Source organism: Clupea harengus, chromosome 23 (assembly GCF_900700415.2).
Source record: "Clupea harengus chromosome 23, Ch_v2.0.2, whole genome shotgun sequence".
Lineage (NCBI taxonomy): Eukaryota > Metazoa > Chordata > Actinopteri > Clupeiformes > Clupeidae > Clupea > Clupea harengus.
Window position 1 is genome coordinate 12,398,459 of NC_045174.1, and position 19,717 is coordinate 12,418,175.

General features: G+C 43.2%; 1 protein-coding gene across 3 annotated transcripts in view; it reads right to left on the reverse strand.

Moving 5' to 3' along the window:
- The window catches only part of lrp2b (low density lipoprotein receptor-related protein 2b), a 54,603-nt gene extending 39,311 nt beyond the window's left edge, over window positions 1-15,292 (reverse strand). For 2 of the 3 annotated variants that reach the window (XM_031560563.2, XM_031560564.2), the window contains exons 1-25: window positions 14,999-15,292; window positions 13,402-13,512; window positions 12,807-12,929; window positions 12,247-12,363; window positions 11,520-11,630; window positions 11,316-11,432; window positions 11,050-11,166; window positions 10,639-10,782; window positions 9,814-9,930; window positions 9,248-9,376; window positions 8,800-8,969; window positions 8,389-8,612; window positions 7,206-7,415; window positions 6,678-6,880; window positions 6,273-6,413; window positions 5,707-5,916; window positions 5,153-5,345; window positions 4,708-4,833; window positions 4,257-4,387; window positions 3,809-3,946; window positions 3,178-3,456; window positions 2,595-2,834; window positions 1,636-1,758; window positions 1,076-1,192; window positions 272-649 (exon numbers count right to left, since the gene is read on the reverse strand). In XM_031560563.2, coding sequence (XP_031416423.1) covers window positions 272-649; window positions 1,076-1,192; window positions 1,636-1,758; window positions 2,595-2,834; window positions 3,178-3,456; window positions 3,809-3,946; window positions 4,257-4,387; window positions 4,708-4,833; window positions 5,153-5,345; window positions 5,707-5,916; window positions 6,273-6,413; window positions 6,678-6,880; window positions 7,206-7,415; window positions 8,389-8,612; window positions 8,800-8,969; window positions 9,248-9,376; window positions 9,814-9,930; window positions 10,639-10,782; window positions 11,050-11,166; window positions 11,316-11,432; window positions 11,520-11,630; window positions 12,247-12,363; window positions 12,807-12,929; window positions 13,402-13,512; window positions 14,999-15,077 — 4,048 coding nt within the window. In that variant the 5' untranslated portion in view covers window positions 15,078-15,292. The remainder of the gene's footprint in view (window positions 1-271; window positions 650-1,075; window positions 1,193-1,635; window positions 1,759-2,594; window positions 2,835-3,177; window positions 3,457-3,808; window positions 3,947-4,256; window positions 4,388-4,707; window positions 4,834-5,152; window positions 5,346-5,706; window positions 5,917-6,272; window positions 6,414-6,677; window positions 6,881-7,205; window positions 7,416-8,388; window positions 8,613-8,799; window positions 8,970-9,247; window positions 9,377-9,813; window positions 9,931-10,638; window positions 10,783-11,049; window positions 11,167-11,315; window positions 11,433-11,519; window positions 11,631-12,246; window positions 12,364-12,806; window positions 12,930-13,401; window positions 13,513-14,998) is intronic. The other variant, XM_031560565.2, reaches the window with a different exon arrangement.
- Window positions 15,293-19,717: the final 4,425 nt, after the last annotated feature.

A 19,717-nucleotide genomic window follows, 5' to 3' on the forward strand; every position in this document is an offset into this window, starting at 1 on the left:
AAAAGGGCAAAAACATAGACATAACTATTTTCATAACATCACACATAGTTATGGTACGGTCAAAAACACCCCACCCCAGTCGCCATTCCCCAAAAGATTAAACAGCACCAAAAAACTGCTCAAGGAGGTCAACCCCAGCAATCAAAACAGGCAGATGAACTCAATACATCTCCACCAGGTAGCATCTCTTCCATAAACCTTACACTCCCTCCACCCCACAGAAGACACATAGGGCATCACCACTGTTGCCAGTTAGTGGACGGACACTCACTGCAGAGGGGCGACTCGTCGGCTCCATTGGGGCAGTCGCGCTGACCGTCGCACACCTTGCCCTCGCTGATGCACACCTGGTCGGTCGGGCACAGCCACTGGCCGGCGGGGCAGCTGAAGGGCGGGGTGGGGCAGTCCTGCTCGTCGCTCATGTCGCGGCAATCGTTGTCGCCGTCACACACCCACTGCGGCGCCACGCAGTTGCCGTTGGCGCAGCGGAAGTAGCCGGGCCGGCAGGTGCGGGGCGGGCAGCCGGGGTGCTCGTCGGAGCCGTCCTCGCAGTCGCCGTGACCGTCACACTCCCAGGCGCTCGGGATGCAGAAGCCATCCACCTGGCACTGGAACTCGTTGTCGTGGCACAGACCTGGCCCTCTAGTGGCTGTCATGGAAATTGCAGATAACCATTATAAATGCTTTACACCTACACTTTAAACATGTACTAATTCATTACTAATACCCCTATCTGTTCAGTTGGCTTTCATTTTGACTATCAATCAAATCAAACAAAGTTAACATAAGCTATCTATATTACAGTAGTATCAAATCAAATCAAACTTTATTTATAAACAAAAGTTAACATAGGCTATCTATACTATAGAAGTACAACTATTAGAGCTAACGCACTGTTAATGTGCAATACAAAAAAGTCTAATAATTAACCAAACTGAACTATTTGATGAGAATAATCAGCACATTACTGTCATTTAGGGCCTAATTTCTAAAGAGCATACTTTTACATCAGTTCTAGAAGTGTTCTAGATCGTATACGTTAATCAGTGGCGGTGTGTGTGCGGGTCCTACTCACGGCAGCCCCTCTCGTCTGATTGGTCTCTGCAGTCAAACACTCCGTCGCAGTGGTAGGTCTGGCTGATACACTGGTCCCCGCTGGCACAGGCAAACTCGTAGGAGGAGCAGGAGAACTCTGGCAGGACAGGAAGTCATATGCCAAACGATTAATTTCCACATGCTGTAGTATCATGTATTGTGTATTTCACACATACCTGTCATATACTGCTGATATTCAAATGAAATGAACTACCAGCTGAATCTAGCACAAAACAGCTTTTTCCACACAAGATCAATGTCTTTGCACATGGTCCTTGACGAATAACCATAATAATCTAGACCTTTTTTTAAAAGAACTAAACAAAACTCAGTCCATCAGTGTACTTGTAATTACTAAAAAGATGAGAAACATTATTCATGAAGAAATATGAAGACCTTTTGTCACTGTCATACATAATGTTTAAAGTATAAGGAACACCCACACACACAAAAAGGTTAATAGACTTCCATAACCCCTATGCTTTAAACCTGACCTTTGACCCTTTGAGGTCAAACCAAGGTCATCCAAAGATAACTCACCACAGTCCTTCTCGTCGGAACCATCCATGCAGTCCTGGTCACCATCACACACGTATGCGTTGGAGATGCAGCGGTGGTCAGGGCACAGGAAGAGGCCTGGGCTACAGGTGGAGATGGTGCCGTCTGACAAGGGGGGAGAATGGAGAAAAGAGAGGTGTTAGGGAGGGGATACGGAAACAAAGAGAACTAATTGATAGAGGTTGGAGAGGAGGAAAAAGGAAGATAGAGAGAGGGAGGGAGAGAAGAGGTGAGGGGAGGAGAGGAGAGAGGTGTTAGGGAGGCGTACAGAAACAAAGAGAACTAATTGATAGAGGTTGGAAAGTAGAAAATAGGAAGATAGAGAGATGGAAAGAACGACAGGCAGGGAGAGAGGGAGTTAAAGCAGAGGCGGAGAGATAAAAGTAACAAGACAGGGGGTATAGAGGAGACAGAAAGAGGGAGTGAGACAGATAGCGAGGCAGGGAGTGCGAGACAGAGGCATGGAATGATAAGAGACACAGAGGGAGGGAAAGTGATGCCAAAGAGAGAAGTGACATGAGGCATGAGACAGTGTCAGGGCTGATAGAGCTCTTCCCTGTGGAGGACGTGCAGATAGGAAGGAACATGGGGAGCTGCAGATATGAAGAACTAGAGCATGTACTCACTCACCTGTCCCACTCACTCCCACTCTCTTTCACACACACACACACACACACACACACACACACACACACACACACACACACACACACACACACACACACACACACACACACACACACACACACACACACACACACACCCTCTTAACCCTCTGTCTAAATCCTTGACCCTCTCTATCTCTCACTTACTGCACTTCCCCTGACACGCACGCACACACACACAAACACACACACACACGCACGCACACACACGCACGCACACACACACACACACACACACACACACACACAATTCAGCCCTCTCCATCCCCCACTCACTGCACTGCCTCTCGTCTGAGCCATCTCCGCAATCGTTGTCCATGTCGCACACCCATGTCTTGGGGATGCATTTGCCGTTAGTGCAGGCGAACTGCTGGGCGCTGCAGGTGGTGGGCCCTCGGGTCGGGCAGTTCTCCTCGTCAGTGCCATCACCGCAGTCGTCCTGACCGTCACAGCGCCATGACTGAGGGATGCAGTGTTTGTTACCACAGGTGAAGGCCCTGGGAGAACAGGTCACACCTGGTAAGCGAGGGAACAGAGAGACGGAAAGAGAGAGAGAGAGAGAGAGAGAGAGAGAATAATTACTGTTTTTGGCTTTAGAAAACAGACTTAAAATCCTATCATTACAGACATAATAAACATGAAAGAAGTGGCACATGACCAGGTGCATTAAGGTAATAATAAAAGTGGCAAAACATGAATAAACAACCAGATAAATAAACCATTAAAGACATCTTATATGCTTACATATTTTTCATTACAGCTTACAATGATATACACACACACACACACACACACACACACACACACACACACACATACACACACACACACACAGATACACACACACACACACACATACCAGTATCGGTGCAGTTGGCCTCATCGGTGTTGTCCATGCAGTCTTTGTAGCCGTCGCAGCGGAACGAGTTGGAGACGCAGCGTCCACCATCACAGGGGAAGGCGTAGTCGCCACAGGTGATGTCCGGCGGCGTGACGGAGTCATCCTTGACACAGTCGCGCTGGTTGGCCTGCAGTTTCATGCCGAAGGGACAGCCGCAAACGCGACTCGAAGTCGGCATTGGGAAACAGAAGTGGCTGCAGCGGCCATTGGGGAGCATGTTGCAAGGGCTGCTGATCACTGGTGAGTATACACACACACACACACACACACACACACACACACACAAACAGACACACACACACACACACACACACACACACACACACAAACAGACACACACACAGAGGCATACACATGAACACACACACATACGCACACACACACACAAATGCAGTACAAATGCAGAAGATATGTGCGTGTTAATAGGAGAGCCATACACAGATACATATAGAAGATACTATTGGAAACATAAGCATATGTACACACATGTGATGAACCGATGTGAAACAGGTGACTTGATTGAGAGAGAATGAATGCATGTATAAATGAATCAATCCAAATCCACTCCCCCACCCTCCCTCAGACTCACAGCCCTGCAGGTCAGCAGAGTAGGCCTTCACATTCATGACTCCCAAGATTCCCTTGCGGAGGACGATGTTGTCTCCGCCGTCTCTCTTCCGCATCCGATATACAGATTCAGTCCGCCAGTCCGACACGAACAAATGGTCTAAAGACAGATAGAAAGAGAACGAGACAAAGGCACAGGGGGAGAGGGAGAGATAGAATCAGGAAAAGGGAGAGAGAGATAAAGACTTCAATTAATTTGGCTTCAACAACTCCATGACTACTAAAAACACAACAAATGAAGCTCTTTACTAAGGCTGCTAGTTATGTAATTATGTAATGCAATAGAAAGGAGAGCGAGGATAAGATATACTGGCAAACACCTGGTGCTTAGACTGAGCATCACAGTGACTGATACTGAGCATGAGTAGGAACATCTGTGAATGTTACGCCTGTGTAACTGTGCCACTCACCGGCGTGTAATGTGAGGGAAAAAGGTTGTGTGATCTGGCCAATGTTGGAGAAGGCTTGGCGGTCAGAGCCGTCCATGCCCACAAACTCAATGCGGTCCAGCAGAGCGTCCACCCAGTAGAGTCGGTTCATCCTGCAACACACCAATCACAGCATGAGGGGTCAGTGTAAAGGACTCACTCACACACTCACCTCACCTGAGTTACCATGAGTACCATCATCAATATCTTTTTTATCATCATAAACATAATCATCATCATTGCCGTCATTGTAATCGTCATCACCATCACCATCACCACCACCACCACCAACACCATCACATTTATTATCTCAGTTATCTATAGTTCATGTCACACAAGACAAAAACCTCCTACATGTTCTAAAGTAAAACAGCAGTCACATGGATCACTGCATGCAAACCGGAACATCTCCCCACACATTAAAAGCCCATACATGAAGTCGATGGCGAGTCCATTGGGCCAGCCCAGGGTAGTGTTGATGAGGGGTATGGCGTTGCTGCCGTCCGTGTAGGCTCTGGTGATCACTGCAGGCCGGTACCAGTCCGACCAGAACAGGTAGCTGAGTAGTGAATGAATACACATTCACAACATAAAAAGTGCTACAACGCTACAAAATGTATTATACCAAGGTACGACAACGACACATGCTAGGTTTGTTTTCAGCTAGTTTACTGGGCCGACAATTGAGTGACACTGACATTATTAACAATAAGTGTGCCATGTGGGTCTCGAACCCATAACCTTTATGTCCTTAGCACCCTGCTCTACCAGCTACAGGAACAGGCCTCAGCATGTGTACCTACAGTATGTGTACATGCAATGTATAACGGTACCCTTAAATGTGTTTTTTGTTTAACGTTTTTCTCTTCACTGCTCACCCTGCGCTGGGGTGAACCGCAATCCCGCGGGGGTTCTTCAGGTCCTCCACGATGTCCCTTCTGGACCCATCTGTCACTTTGTAGGCTGATACGACCCGGTAGCTGCTGGAGGTCCAGAACAGAACCTTAGAGGTCCAGTCGTAGGCCATAGACTCTACCTTGCCCACACGGTACCCTGTCAGAACCTGCTGGTCTGTGTTGAGAAATGATGAGAGGAATTGAAAGCAAACACAAATAAATAATCTGATAACGGGCTGCAAGGGAAGAGTATAGAGCAAATAGCAGTGATCTGCTGCCGAGCACTGAACATGTTAAACCATATAAATACATTATAAACCACCTCACCCTTTGATCATCATTTGGCTTTCAAGCATCAACTGAACTCAGAAGAAGAATTTATTACTCTACCGAAGTGCAAAGTGCTTGGTATATGGCTATATGAATCAATACACAGTACACAATACATACAGCATACGTATTTTATATTAATCTGACGCTGGGAATCTGATCAATGTACTGTAATGTACTCCCCCGGTCAATATGGGATGACTCACGTGTTCCGTTGACAGCGCCCTTGTATATGAGGTTCCTGCTGCGGTCGTTGTAGAACACAGTCTCCTCGCTGGCATCATACTCCACGGCCGAGGCGCTAAAGGTGACCGCGAGGCCCGTCAGGGGGAGGATGACGTCCTCCTGCTGGGACACGTTCAGGGGGATCCCCCGCACCGCATACTGGTTCGCCACCAACAGGAAGTCACGCACCTCTGTGGAAAATAAAAATAATTTAAACTAAAAGAACAGAGAACGGAAACGTTTTCTTTTTTTACAGGGGGAAGAAATGGAAGGAAAGAGAAATAGACTTGGCGAGAGATCGATATGCAGAAAGATTTTAAGATTACAATCACATTGCAACTTAAGCACAGCCCAAAGGTGCTTTGTAATTCATGTACTTAAATTAGGCACCATTACAGTGTAACCCCTGGCTTCCATGTCAGTCTCATAAATGTTGGCTACAGGCAAAAAAACACATTTCACACCTTTCTGTTTATCACATATATTGCAATGCCTCTTTCCTCCCTATGCAGACCAAATGTTTGTGAAAAAAGGCTCAGTCTCTCACTGAAACAGGTGCGGAGGTCAGGCTGAAGGTCGTAACCCAGGCGACACTTGCAGCGGTAGCCCAGGCCATCATTGTCGGTGCGGTGGCTCAGCACACAGATCTGCTGGCAGCCGCCATTGTGCCGGCCGCAGGGGTTCTGAACTGTGGCGACAACAAGAAGAGGGTGTTTGATGGTTCTTATGCTTTGTTATAATTTAAAATGTATTGTCTCAGTATCAAGAGCGCAGACCACAGAATATGATTATGATCCCAAGGCACATGAACTAATACATAATGTCCAAAAACTGTTCAAAATGTGTTTAAACTGTAAATCTGACATCCCAAGAGAACAGTACCGGTATCTGACCAATTCAGTGGTATGGTTTTTACACTATGAGTTCTTGGGAAGCTGTTGAAATCACTCACCCACAGGTTGCAAGGTAGAGTGAGAGGCCACAATGTGTCCAGGTCTGTCTGCCGTCCGGAACAGAAGCACCGGGTCACTGCCATTAAAGCGATTGGTGCGGACCACGCCCATCTTGGTCCAGTCGGTGAAGAAGGCGTGGTTCTCGAAGACAGAGAGGCCAAAGGGTTGAGGGACCTGAAAACCTCCATTCAGCACAATTTTCCTGGGGAGGGAGTGATGGCATTATTATGCATTAAAACATTACGACATTATGACCAATGAGGGTTCAGCATCACTCAAACTACATGCTCTTCACATAACTGCAAGTGTCTAATGTGCTCATGTGTGAGAATGTGTTCTGGCTGTAGATTGAAAAACAATGTGGCCAGAGTATCTGTTTTCTCATCAGGAACTACATCTTTAACCAAAATGTAGAATAGAAAGATTTATTACTTATTACCGATATACCGTACATATACAGGACAGCATAATCACGAAAACATTTCCAACGTTTCCCCCTGACAAACACTCTCTCGGTTGGTCCCTACCTGTCCAGCCCACTGTAGGTGACCGTCTGCACCATGTTGAAATGCTCGTCTGTCCAGTACACCCTCTTGGTGACCAGGTCTAGGGTAATGCCAGACGGGTTGCCGACCCTGGTCTTCACCAGCTCAAAGCGGTTGCTGCCGTCCATGAATGCACGCTCCAGTTTCATGTCTGTGTTGCCGTAGCCCATGGTGTCTGTGAAGAACATGTACCTGGTGAGAGGACGGAGGAAAGTTCATATTAGTTCCGCTGCATGATTATACGATGAAGATATTCTGTATACAATCTAGTATGAAGCCATCATGACCATCTTTATATGCATTTTATATCAAATAATTCTGCATCAGTGGACACTGGACTTTGCACAGTAAACCTAATCAGGGTAAATCAGAGTATATCAGAAGTACATTAATTTAGTGAAGACTGAAACAATCTGAGAGAGACTGAGAACTGAAAACTGACACTGAAAAAATGAAACGGGAGCAAAAACTAAAACAAAAAACCATGTGCATAAACAGCTACAACTGAATCATCAGGGAAAAGTCATAAAAGGTGCACATGCTTCAAATCAACACAACACGGCAACAATCGATTCCATGACCATGACAGCGGCTGCCAGGCAGGAAAGGGATCTGGTAGAATGTGATGCTACTGTCAGTTGGGTGACTCTGAGATGGCCCAAAGCCCACTGCTACTTGAGTCAGGCTACCAGGCTTTCAACATGTTGTGTTACTGTGTTAATGGTACTGTACTGTTTGGTAGATATCAGACCTGCCTAGGTCAGTGCCTCTGCCAACCAGGCTTCCAAAGGTTTGTGTTGCTGTGCATTTGTCATGAGTTGGGACATTGTTTGGCCTCTAGAGGCCGCAAAAAAAGACTCTTTGCCTGGTGTGCCTGCATGTGTTTACTTCCTGCCCTTGTTTGTTTTCCCGCCATTTTCAGTTTCACCTGCTCGTCAGTGAGTCATGTGACCAATTAGTCATGTATTTATTCCGGGCTGTTTTTCATTCACGTTACTGTGTCTTTGGTCTCGAGTTCTAGTTAAAGTGAAACCTGCCCATAAATGGGTCTGCGGTTTCTGACCAGATCCCCAGGCCCACACCAGATCCTGTGTTACTGTGCATTAAGACCACATGAAACCTGCTCTAGAGGGTCCAGGCCTTTAGGCTGTCATGCCACGCTCACCCAACAGTGGGGTCCAAGGCCAGGCCATGCGGGTTCTCCAGGTTTTCGGCCACCAGGGTGACGCGGTCGCTGCCGTCGAAGTTGCACACGTCGATCCGCTCCACCCGCGCCTCTAGCAGGTAGAGCTTGAAGTTGATCCAGTCCACGGCGATGTTCTGGACACTGTGCACTACCTCAGTCAGAACCTCCTGCTGGTCACTTCCATCAAAATGTATAGAGAAGACCTTAGGAGAGGGAGAGACATGACTTCATAAAATGTCTGTGTTTGTGTGTGTGTGCCGTTTCCTCCTTTTCATCACCAAACTTATTATGGGCATTATGGGAAAAAACAGAGGCTGCTTAGTCAGTAGTTCCCTACGTAAAGTTCTAATAAAAATAATAAATCAGTAAATTAGTAATAATAATACTAACCTTCTGAACGTTTGTGTCAGACCAAAAGACACGCTGACTGTGCCAGTGATAGGCCACGCCCACAGCATAACCTTTGCCTGGTGATTGGACCAGAGTTCTGATGAACCGCCCATGAACATCCGCCATTCTGACATCACGGCCGTCTGTGAAGATTAGCTTAGGAAGCCCCCCTATAGCAAAGTGAAAATTACTGCAGAATTACTAGGAAGCAATTTTATCTAAAACAACGCATACTACGAAAAAAGGGCTCATGAAACACGTTCCATGTCAGCAATTGCAATGTTTTCTAGTAATTGATTATGTTACTATGAGAAACTAACTCCTTCAAATAATGAATAATTCCACTTACACACATAGGCTGAACCCAGGTAAAAATGACATACACATCCTTCCCATCCAAGGTAAACTAAGCTGTAGTGCTTCACCTGTCTGTGAGTGTGGCGCATACCTGACACGTTGGCCTTGCAAAGGTGACCCTGCTCCAGGAAGTATCCATCGGCACAGCTGCAGTGGTGCGACCCAGGACGGTCCTCGCAGAAATGGTCACAGATTCCCCAGATGTTGCAGTCATTGTAATCTAGAGCAAGACGACAGCTGGAATGATCATTGCTGTTATGTGCTGTGCCTAAATCAGCAGGGTGACTGTCAGATTGTCTGGCTTATCTAACCAACATCAGGGGACACGGTGAAGTACGATGAAGTACGTTGAAGAGTTATTTGCAAAGATTGGTCAGACAAAGGAGTCCATCAAATGGCCCCATTCATTCACACAAATCTCAAGGGACAGTTGGAGTCTCTGTCAGAGTCTAAAGTCAACTGTTGCCATTTTTTCTGCAATTCAGATGCATCAGCCTTCCTCTCTTAGAGAACCTCGTTCTCAGAGACTTAACCTAAAATTCCTTAACCATGTGAAATACCTTCATTAAATTTCCTTCAAAGCTTCAAATTTTATAATTTCATGAATGTGGTCAAACTGAATGGGAGAATATGGAATACTTTCTCTCCGGCACTCACCAATACACGAGCGGCTGTCATTGGCAACGGTATAGCCATCAGGGCAGTAGCAGCTACCGCCCTGTGGGGTGGCATGGCAACGGTACTCACAGCTGAGAGCAGAACACTGCTGAAGACCTACAGAAACGCAAGTTTAACATTTTTAAGTATAACAATGGATAAAAAACACAAGTCAGTTAATTGGAGAAATATTGTTTGTGTTATGCATGTTGATGATAGAGTTACACACAAACATCAGGCAACAGCAGTCAAGAATAGGGAAACCTAAACAGAAGGCAAACAGGTCTAGAGACAGCTCCAAGACAACAATGGCTAAAATCCCAACGAAGGCCATCTTTACTGGCACCAAAACGTGACAGAAAACAATAAAAAACTATCTTTATATTCACTACTGTATCATAAAATGTGACTCATAGTCGCTGTGAAGGTTACAACAGAATTGCACTCAATTACATTTCTATAAAAGAATGCAATGACCTCCTCAGTGTTCCATGAGTTTTTTAAGACACCCTGTAGCAGCCCATAATGTACTACTTACTGTTAATGCAATACATACGTTGACCCATATACTCTGACAAATCATCTGTGCTGGTTAGGACAGAGGATGCATGTGACTGTGTGAGTGGGTGGGGAACAGGAACATAACCAGGATGGGGGATCCTAAAAGATTCCGGGGATCCAGGGCCCGGTGTCCAGCACTGGACAAGGGCCCTGGAACTGGCCAGGTAGATCAGATTTTTTAGATTTAGACAATATATGGTCGAGCTTTCTTTATCAGCCCTCAGTTTTTTAGCTACATGCGAGGGGAGAGTATTTGCAACTCACCACAGGTTAGCTGGGCAGTGGTGTTGGACTCATCCGTGCCTCCTGGGCAGTCAGGGCGACCGTCACACACTTTGTTGTTGGCCACACAGGCAGAGGAACCCGGGCACGGCCACTCGCCGGGGTAACACTCTCTTATGTTACCGTCTGAGAGTCAGAGTTCAGAACGGGAATAACACACACACATGTATCACGAGTTATATGCATGAAACCTCAGTAAAGCTCCAGTAAAAAAAGTGCAAAAGGGCAAACTAGCCTTGCAAAGCCAAGCCATGCCCAATTATCTGCTGAGGTAAACTATATACATAGTTAACACAATTATGTTGGAACTTATCAATAACAGCGTGTGTCACCTCAAGTTATGTTGTCATTTTAGAATGAAAATATCAGTAGCATGGTGAAACAGATCCTCACCACATCCCTTCTCATCGCTATAGTCTCCGCAGTCATTGAAGGCGTCGCAAACCCAGTCCTGCGGGATGCAGCGACCGCTGGTGCAGGTGAATTGTGACCCACTGCAACTCTGATAGACTGTATTTTAAATATTTTTTTAATTAGCACGATCTTTAGACATTCAGGGTATGCCTAAACCCTATTAACCTTAAGATTTATGTTCTCTCTATCTATATGTTTTATTTTGCCTATTCAACTTCATAGATTTAGTGTAATGATCCACTCACCGCAACCCTCTTCATCACTTTTGTCACCACAGTCGTCCCAGTGGTCACACACGAACGACATGGGGATGCAGTAGCCGTTGGCGCACTGATACTGATGGAGTAGACAGTGCTCCGTTGCTGAGGAAGATATGATAGAAATAGTAAAGGCAGTCAATTTGGTTGTCTCCTTCATATTAGAATTTTAAATTTGAATTGATAACCTACTGCAGTTGTATTCATCTGATCCGTCTCTGCAGTCCAGTACTCCGTTGCAGTGTTGTGTGTTGTTGTAACAGGCCTCATTGACACACGTTTTCTCTGGACAGCTCGGATAATCTGTTTGAAACCAAAGGGTGTTTTAGAGAGAGAATTTATTTTTTTGCTTTTATTTTAACAATAATGCTAGTCGAATTTAGCGCAAAGGATGCCATTTTCTAAAGCTCATATAAAACGTGAATGGAATCCGTAATGGTGGCATGACTAAGATGTAAGAAAGAAAAATAGCAATTCTTTGATGAGTTCAAAGTCCAACATTTTCATGGTCTTGTTAAAAAAAACTCACAATCACTATAATAAGGATATGACTTATATTACTTAATGATGCAAATTTACATTCCATCACATACAACAAGGAAACACTGCATGCATGCACTAACTTTAATGAGAACAAAAGTTGAATATTTGTCCCATACAGAACAAAATCGTTCTACAACTCAGACTGACATTATGTACTTTCTCTCCTGGTTGTGACATTGCCAATACTTTTTACAATAATGCTGAACAATTTGCACTTTTGACTTGTGACCTGTCTAAGTGTGTGTGTGTTTTGTGTTTTGTGTGTGTGTAATCAACAGTTAAGACTTGTTCACCAAGGCTACATGAAAACATGGAGGTTTTCATGTAGCCTTTGAATATCAACTAAATGAGTAGATGAACTGAAATGGCAACTTACTGCAGTTGTTCTCGTCAGAGTTGTCCACGCAGTCCTTGACATGGTCACACCTGTACTGCTGGGGGACACACTGCCCCTCCTGACAGGTGAACTGGTGTGGTCCACACGTCTGACCATCTAAAGGGGAGAGAGAGGGAATCCACATCACTATCTGTACTTCCTGACTCACCTAAAATAGGTAACAGTGCTGGGGGGTTTTCTACTGTCAAAATACGCAAATCTAAGATGTTTGAGGACTATGCAACATTTCAGTTGTGTCTGCAAGGTCACATGTTCCACCACTGGTAAGCTTCTTCCTTTGATTTCAAATATTGGGTATCAAATACACATCATGGGTTAGGGGTTAAGTGTAGTGTTAACAGACACTATATAGTACTTATTGTGTTTGTATGTTTTTATGTTTACTGAATGCACCTACACACCAGAACAAATTCCAGGTAAGTGTAAACCTACTTGGCAATAAAAACTATTCTGATTCTGAAATACTGTGTGTGTGTGTGTGTGTGTGTGTGTGTGTGTGTGTGTGTGTGCATGGGCCAACCCTCATCCACCCAACTCACTGCAGGCCCTCTGTTCATCTGAGCCGTCTGTGCAGTCGTTCTCTCCATCGCACACAAACGCAAGTGAGATGCATTCACCTCCCGTCACACACTGGAACTGCTGAGAGCCACATGAGGCCGCAGCTGCAAACATAGACACACACACACACACACACACACACACACACAAACACACACACACGCACACGCACGCACATATACACACACAGTCAGTGTTGACCGCTAGACTACCCTCCGGGGCTCAAACCTTTAACAGACTGGCACACCAAGGCTGAAGGACTTTCTGTACAGCACAAAACTTAAAAGACTTCACTTATTCGTTTACAAATGTATTGTCATAAAACACTTGACTTGCTGCAAAGATGAAAGTCACCTGATAGAACCAGTAGCTTCAACTACCCACCCCATCCCACCAAAGAACTAACCATATCATCTGTTGTTCCACAATAACTGAACTGAGTAGCTGAGCCCACTGTTTTATCAGAGCCACAACTTCCGAAAGCTAATTTAAATTTAAGTTAGGGTGTTGTCAGATGGTTTAGGGAATACGACAGTGATTAGTGAAGCTCCCGAGCAGGAAAGGTGTGTAACTCACGGCAGTTGAGCTCATCCGAGTCGTCGGTGCAGTCTTTGGTCCCATCACACCTCCAGTCCTGGTCTATGCACTGAGCGTTGGCACACTGGAACTGGGACGTGGCACACTGGCCTACAGAAACAGACAGATCAGACGAAGCAGTCAGTCAAGGCTGTGGGAGACACAGAAGCATTATGACCCCACCTCCAATAAATAAGTAGGTGAATGCGAGAGAAAAAAAGGTTCATAAGTTGGTGCTGTTAAATAGAGGGATCTTTATGAGGTCAGGTTACTTGCTTTGGTAAGGGTGCTGGCCATAGATCTGCGATGCTTTGCACTGACTGAATTAGACATCCCTGTATACCTCCTATTATAAATTATATTAAAGAACATGGCTAGTACATGTTTGGACAAACAGCTGTATGACATTATGCACCTAACCCATTTGAAGATCAGATTTCCAAAACCAGGAATGAAGATATAACCCCTTATGTCTCTAGTCCTCTAAATTAGGCTTTCTGACTCTCAGATCTCTTTAGGGAAAAACAGCACTCATTCTATGTTAATGTTCTCTATAACCTTCACTAGTAGAGAATACCAACTCAATGAGATGTGACTTTTTCTGTTACTGCTTGCGATTCTAACTGGTTCAAACATGTCAAGTTTATTAGATATTTTTACAGATGACTCCTATGCAGGGAGAAATAGCAAAGATGAATCAGTAACCATGTTTATGATGCCTTTTGCTACTGTGTGGCTTGCAGTGGCAGGCATTTGAACCCTTTCTCATGTGATTTTGCCTATTAAAGGCCTTTTATCTTTTCATACATGCGATTGATCTCATGACTAGTTTCACACATGTGTAGTCTCTATAGGGTTTCATAAGCATAGGAGAGGAAAGAAAAATACGTGTAGCCACACATAACTTGAAGTGGGTGTAAGATTTGTGCAGCAAACGATCTATGTGCCAGCAATGCGAAACTGAAAGAGAACTAACTGTAATTGAAGCAGTGTGGTACTGGTACATCTTATAGCTGTACATTAGTTTAAGTTTGAGAGATTGGACCCAAATGAAAACAAAAACCATTCCAGTGTTCAATAAGTGGCACAAAGATCATCATTTCCTCAGGTGATGAAAGAGGCAAACTAATACCGGTAATTGAAAGGAGCATAGTGAAAGGGATTCCGTTCAACTGCTTATTGACACAAATTAATTTAATTGAGTGACCTGAACTTAAACATTTTTTTTGCATCACTCAAAAGTCACATATTGTCTATGTGAAAACAATACAAATGTGAAAACAATCAACACTCATTTATTTCTAATAATTAATTTCAACATCCATAAAAATACTATAACTCAATTGTCCATTAGAAGTTACAGACCATAAGCTAATGGCTGTCTGTAAAAGGATTTCAGACACTTACATGCACTAATATGTCCAGTTTTGTCAGGTTACATTTATAATGAAATACAAGAAAGCCCATCATATTTCAAACACCCAAAAGGGTTCTGAGAGACACTAAAAACTATAAATACGGTAGAAACCTGCATTATGCATTAGTACATTTACAGAATGATGTTACCCTAGAACGTCCCACATCTGTGAATACATACCTTTAGTAAGTAGAGGGTTCTGACAAAAGATTAAAATCATGAGAACAGGTAGCCCGACAAGGCCCATCTTGGGATTCATCCGTCTTTCAAATCGATAATAATTGATGTTAAGATGTGCAATGTTATCAATAACATCCACCTAATTAGGGATGCTGTGGCCTGACAGGCTCATACTGTGGAGACACTTGATTCCTATGAACACTCCTCTGCTATCTAATGGAGAGTGTGTGGTCAGACTCTTTTGGGGATAGAGTTATATCACCTAAACTGACGAGAACTAGGTCCTGGCGGAGTCGAGGAGCAGTTTCCAGAATGCAACGTTTTATGGTTTTCCCTTTAACGTGACCTTCATCTAAGATTAACTTTTTGCTGTTGTAAACATCAGCACTGAATCTCCTTGTAGTGCTTTCTGTGGGAGTTTGGGCAATCCTTCCTCTGTCAGTTCAGTAGAGTTTGTACTGTTATTTGTACTAATATTCATATGAAATAATAATCCTAATGTTACATAAATGACACTAAGTAGTACGTTTACTTTTTGTCACAAATGTGGTATTTTACTGCTGGGTAGTCAGACTATCGATTATGAAGAACTGATCCAGCGCCATCAAGTGTTTTGTGTTATAAATGGCCACTACACACTGATTTACAATGAAAGGTTACAATTTCTAACAATCAAAAACAAATCGACACTAATATTCCATATTCAAATAAATAATGATATAAGGAAGTACATGAATTTGAAGTAGATTCATTCTATGTAAGGCTTTGTGTTCACTTTGTATGGATTTATGTTATTGACGTGTAGGCCTACAGTTTTTAACGGAGAAGCACTGTATCCGCGTTGTGTCAGTGTTGCACTGTGCAGCGTATACACTGCTGCTGACTCAGCTAAATCAGATGTCAACTACATGCAATAGAGGTGTTTCATCTCAATGAGTTTTTCTCTTGATTACATAAGAGTATGAGGTTAAATAAGGTTAAATAAGGATCAATAACGCAAGTACAGTGATCGGGGAATCACTTAAATCAGCCTACCTTGTGATGGAAGAATCGTCATTGTAGTGTTTGCTAACTTTGATATGGTGAAATCTACTGAGCTACCACTCTGTGTAGTGTGGAGTATGATATGATATGCATTTGTGTTTGTCGTTCACATGTAATCATTAATTATCTTTGTATCAATCAGTTTGTATTACTGTAATACAATGTAAAATGGGGGCGACAGTGGTACAGGAGGTAAATAAGTCGTTTAGTAATCAGAAGGTTGCTAGTTCGATTCCCTGTCGAAGCGTCCTTGAGCAAGACACTGAACCCCTAATTGCTCCTGATGTGCCATCAGTGTAAATGTAAAATGTGTATACATTGTAAGTCGCACATATGTAAGTCGCTTTGGATAAAAGTAGGGATGCACCGATACCGATACCAGTATCGGTATCGGTGCCGATACTTCGTTAAAATACTCGTACTCGTACTCGTTTTGAATTGCCGATACCAAGCACCGATACCACTCATCAGTATTTCACTGCATCAAACTGGCCGGGCTATGCTGACACAAAATGTGATTTATTGTCCTACCTGTCCTACCACTCTCTGCCAGACTAGTAAGTAGCTTATTTGCCTTCTTGTGTTGCATTTGCTTGATGTTTGACTGTGTTAGGAAAGTTTGTCATAGTGTCAAAGTATTTCAGTATACAGGTTTCGCTAAATTTAGCTGCTAGCATCTCGTTAGCGATTAGCAATTCCGTTGAGCTGCCTTAACGGCGATTTGGGCTCATTTTAAGATAAATGACGACGACAGGAGTAAGGCACAGTGTAAGATCTGCACTGCTACGGTGTGGAGGGGCGGAAAGGAAAGTACTTTGTTTAACACAAGCAATTTGATTAAACATCTGAAGACACACCATAGTGCTTAGTACACAGCGTTCACTGATGCTAGTGGCGCAAGACCAAAGCAACCAATCTTAACTGACGTCTTGCAAAAGAAAAAAACGCGCACGCACACACAGAGAGAGAGGTAGAGAGAAAGACTGTGCCACATAGGTTAAGTGATTGTTTGTGTACTTGAGCAGGAGATTCTTCTGATCCTTTTGTAACTGAAATGTGCTCTTGTGCTAATCTAGTAATAGTTCTGTTCACTTTTTGTTAAGCAGACTGTGTTGTTAACTATGCAGCAAATTGAATTGCCTTTATCTGGTTATATTTGCATTTTGTCTCATGTGATGATATTGTCTGTTTGAAGGCTTTTTTGTGTGTTAAAACCAGAAAGCTCTGTTTATTTTTGGCTTGGGATAGCCTTCTGTTAATTTTGTACTATAGGCTTGACATAATCTGCAGAGGATAAAATAAAATCTGCCTCCAAATTAATTGCACTTTCATGGAGACCAAATCTAAGAAGTATCGGTATCGGTAGGCTACTCGGTATCGGCAAGTACACGAATAAAAATACTCGTACTCGTATCGGTTTGTAAAAAAGTGGTATCGGTGCATCCCTAGATAAAAGCGTCTGCTAAATGACTTAATGTAATGTAAAATAATAGATTGTCACATGTATGATATATTTGCATTTTAATGAATGCAGTGTAGTTATCTGTAAGAAGGCAACACACACACCGCCAAGGTCATTTACAAAAGCTTTAATTCATAATTCATAATTCTTAAACAGTTGCATGCAATAAAAGACATTATGTCAGACAATAGATAGAGGTGTAAAATAGACGTGCCGTGTAGCAGTGCCTAATATGACCACCGAATGAAGTGAGAGAATGACCAAGAATTGTGAAAGTGAAATAACATGCTAGTTTCCATTTAAAAAAAGACTGTTATCTTGAATGATTACGTTGCTGGCAACAATAGACTTAAAATTTTGTTGTGCATCTTACATAAAATTAAAGGAGCTAGTTTGTGGATGTGGTAGGTATACACGGATAGGGTGCGAAGCAGTATTTGTGAGTTATGTTCTGAGGTTTTGCCACCTATCTAGTGAATATGAGGATGAGGGTGGCATTTTTTCCATTATATAATCTCATGCTAAACATGAGAATTTTGTGAAATTAACATGTTTACATGAGGAACAAAATGAGCTTCATTGTAAAATTGTACTTAGCAATTATTTACAAAGTTTAAAAAAATTTGAATGTAGAAAATGTACATATAAATCCATATATCCATATAAATCCATATAAATTCTACAGTACACATGTAAAGACTACATTTTAGGCCTACAAGCATCAACATTTATAACAGGAAAGGGGTATACACTATAATAATAATATGTCTAAATATAGGCGCAAGCAGCGGGTAATTAGTGACATGCTATTATGTATGAGCCTACAAAATTTCATTAAGTATATAATATCACTGACTAAAAAATTGTGAAAAAAGGTAGAAGGAGATGATTTCGACAAACACTAAGTGACCGCCTGTGTGCAGTGGCGGTTATCATAAAGAGAAAAAATAATCTTTGTATTCAGAAAAGTTAAAAATTACAAAATAGTTTGAAACAACACCCCAATGGCGGGTGACATTTTCTGTTCCATGCAATTAAATTAAATTTGAGTGAATAATAAATATTAAGAGCTAAGGAGAAGAAATAAATTCTATTGTTATTTTATAATGAACAAACAGTAAAGAGTGCAAATTTGTTCTCTCTCTCTCTCTCTCTCTCTCTCTCTCTCTCTCTCTCTCTCTATCCTGGCTCTAGAATCGTCCCCTGCGATCAGCATACGGGTTGTAGGGATTGTCTTGGGGCTGGACGATTTGGTTCGCACGAGGCATGCCAAAGTTTGAGCCGTTGAAGCTCTTTGGTTCTTCGTAGGGTGGGTTTCTTTGAGACGGACTCCCCTGAAAAAGATAAATAAATGAATGCATGAAATATATGTAAATCCTATCAATATACTGTTATGAATATGGTATTTTTTTCTGTTATATATTTATATATATATATATATATATATAAATAATATCAGTATAATATGAAAAGTCCTCAAGAAAAAACTGCTCATTTGAAAACTAATTGGCACTTTCAGAATGCCCATAAAAACCCTCTCTGCTAGTCTACTTAATTCTTACCCATTCGTTGGAGCGATTCTGGTTCCCCTGGGCACGATAGCCACCCATGCCCATAACGCCAGTGTCCACATTAGTGGGCGTGTTGGCACGGTAGCCACTCATGTTTCCACCTCTGTCAAAGCCCTGGTTGGTCTGAGAGCGGACACCACCGATGCCTCCGCCATTGTTTTCCATTGGGGTGTTGCCCCGATAGCCGTTCATCCCTCGGTCCATATTGGGGTTGGGCCTGGAATAGCCCCCGCCAGAGGTCATCTCCATGCCACTTCCCCCCCGGTGTTGGTTGGTGTCTACCCGTGGAATTGTGGGAAGCTGGTTTGTTGGAAATTGGTTTTTGGCCTGCATTGCTGGGTTTTGATAGGTGAAACCAGCGTCTGTCTTCTTGCTTTTCTTGCCTTTAGTTTTTCTGCAAAAGATGAAGCGAGACAAGAATTATGATTTAGAGGCATACACTGAAGTACACTCAGATGCAACCACAGTATTTGAAGAAATAAAGCTCTGTGTGTGTTTGTGTGTATGTGTGTGTTTGGGAGTATGTGTGTGTGTGTGTTTGGAAGTGCATGTGTGTGTGTGTATGTGGGTGTGTGTGTGCTTGGGAGTATGTGTGTGTGTGTGTGTGTTTGGGAGTGAGTGTGTGTCTGTCTATACGTGTGT